The sequence below is a fragment of the Nothoprocta perdicaria genome, unplaced genomic scaffold (genome assembly GCF_003342845.1).
Source record: "Nothoprocta perdicaria isolate Ctin4 unplaced genomic scaffold, notPer1 scaffold_409, whole genome shotgun sequence".
In the NCBI taxonomy this organism is placed as follows: Eukaryota; Metazoa; Chordata; class Aves; order Tinamiformes; family Tinamidae; genus Nothoprocta; species Nothoprocta perdicaria.
The window spans coordinates 1-2,214 of record NW_020455654.1 but is presented as its reverse complement, the minus strand read 5'-3'; the positions used below and the strand labels follow the sequence as shown (position 1 = coordinate 2,214).

Below are 2,214 nucleotides of genomic sequence, written 5' to 3'. Positions count from 1 at the left end.
TCTTCTGTGTTGTTTCAGAAGTTATTTTTGCCATGGTAGAGGGGCAGACTTCTGCCATGCTGCAAAGGGCTTTATAGAATCCTTCCATAGGAAGTGCTAAGACCTGGGCACCAATGAGACACGTGAGTATCCCCTTACAAGCATCATCAACTTGCATCTATTCCACAAGGGATCTGGGGCTTTCCAAYATGAACTCTTATCACAGAGGATCATCTGAGACTACTCCAGAACCAGGAGGAGAATATTTTTAATGCAGTGATATATAACCCATCTCACCTTTTTCATTTCTTCGTAGGTAAGGAAGAGTATGTTGAAATCCTGAGCGTGGCTGTACCAGCCTGTAACGTGATCCACCCATGAACCACCCACGACTTACCCAGGCAGATAATAATAATCATATAAAAAAAAAAAAAAGAGAGAGAAATGCAATTAGCAGGATAAATACTGTAGATTTATAAGTTGTTTTGCTACCTCCAGTACTTCTGAGAACAGAAGTGTAAGATTCAGTGATTTCCTTGGTCTTTTTTTTGAGGTTTGGCAGGTAGTTGTGCTCAAAGGGGCACAATGTGGAAGGGGTTTGGTAGTGAATAGCAAACTATTTCATGTGCATTCAGTGGTTATTAAAAATCCACTATATCCTTCTGCGTCTTTGGAAAGATWCTTTTAAGGTGGTATTTTTATGAAGGATTTCTTTCTTGTATTTTGACACATGATTACAGTGTTTGGGTGACAGTCCTGCGTGCAGATGAGGTCAAACTGATTAGCTTCCTGGTTTTCTCACAGTGCATATTTTCCGTGTCCATGTCTAATTGGGAAAGAATAAGTCCCTTGCACTTTGCTGRAGAGCAGCAAATCTCTACCTATTATATCTCCTTTGGGCATGATTTRCCAAYAGAAAATGGTCTCAAGCTCAAACCACCTCCACAGCTTTGCATTCAGGTTCCTCATGGCTGAGGACTCCGGGTAGGTGACATTGATTGCTCTAATGGATCTCCACTCAGCCTCAAAGTAGGCARTGRGATTTGGGCTTCTTAGCAGGATACRWATCTTACCTTTGCCAGCTAAAAATCTCTCTAAGAAAAGGTTGAAATCTGATACTTCCTCTAGCGTGKAYAYGATTTTGGAAAAGTGATAATACGAAACCACAACATCCTTGGGGTTCCTGGTAACATAAATAACCTGCAAAAGAGACAACAACGTTAGTCTGAAAATGGGAGATCCCTTACGCTGAATCTCCATGTGGTATTCTGTAACTATCCTTACATAATATATGAGAGAACAACTTGAAGATGATAAACATGATAAGTCAATTCCAGATAATGTTACACCATCGTTTTGTTTATAGCAGGTGACATTTCCCTTCAATACTCATGGCTACCTATCGTGTAAGGATCAGGGTTACACGTGTCAGTGCTACTGTTCATGTGGGCAAGGCAGTGAGGTGTGGAAGAACAGTGGTAGAAAATCGTTGGAACTTGCTTCATCTTCCGTTTTGCATTGGTTTAGGTTTTGAATCTTTTGATGAAATGAAAAAGRTCTTCCTGGCAATTCCAGCTTCTGGGCAGCACTAACCTCACCAGGGGCCTCAGCGAGCTCACAGAAGTACAGAATGGTTGAGGTTGGAAGTGACCTCTGGAGATCATCTAGTCCWAACCCCTGCTCCAGCACGGACACCAAGCAGGATGGGAAGGAGATGCCAGAGGCAGCAGGCAGGCAGATGCTGGAGACTGACAGGTAAGAGGAASCCCCATGGTCATACTTACACGTGCTCTTTTGTTTCTCAGGTCTCTTGGAGTTAAGTAGTAAGGTAGATGAGTGGCAAAGACACGAGGTGAACAAAAAGCTGCATAATCAGTACTGTTATTATTGTATTCCAGCCATGGGATTCTTTCCATGTTCTCTATGTCTTCCGTTCCATTACGGTGGCCTTCATAAATTATTAAACTCAAAATATTCTGAGTCCACACAGTTCCTGAGAAGAAAAACATTTTATTTGGACCTTGTTTGTTTTTCATTTCTTTCTTTCCTTGTTCAAAGCTCGTATATGGTCATAAATAGAGCCTCTTCACAGATGTGAGATAGAAGCACTCCTTAGCAGACCAAAGACACCAAGCACTGTCTGGGACACGGACCACTGAGTGCGGAAGGGAAACATAGCTTTCTTTAGTCACTGCAGAAATGTCATGTTCTCTAACTAAACACTTTGTTTCTATA

The 2,214-nt window shown here is 41.8% G+C and overlaps 1 protein-coding gene across 1 annotated transcript in view; it reads right to left on the bottom strand.

Annotated features, from left to right (window-relative positions):
• LOC112952760 (amine sulfotransferase-like) overlaps window positions 1-1,988 on the bottom strand; it is a 3,542-nt gene extending 1,554 nt beyond the window's left edge. Inside the window, exons 1-3 of the mRNA XM_026045661.1 lie at window positions 1,764-1,988; window positions 1,053-1,179; window positions 277-371 (exon numbers count right to left, since the gene is read on the bottom strand). Of these exons, the coding sequence (XP_025901446.1) occupies window positions 277-371; window positions 1,053-1,179; window positions 1,764-1,988 (447 nt within the window). The remainder of the gene's footprint in view (window positions 1-276; window positions 372-1,052; window positions 1,180-1,763) is intronic.
• Between the last annotated feature and the right edge of the window lie 226 nt (window positions 1,989-2,214).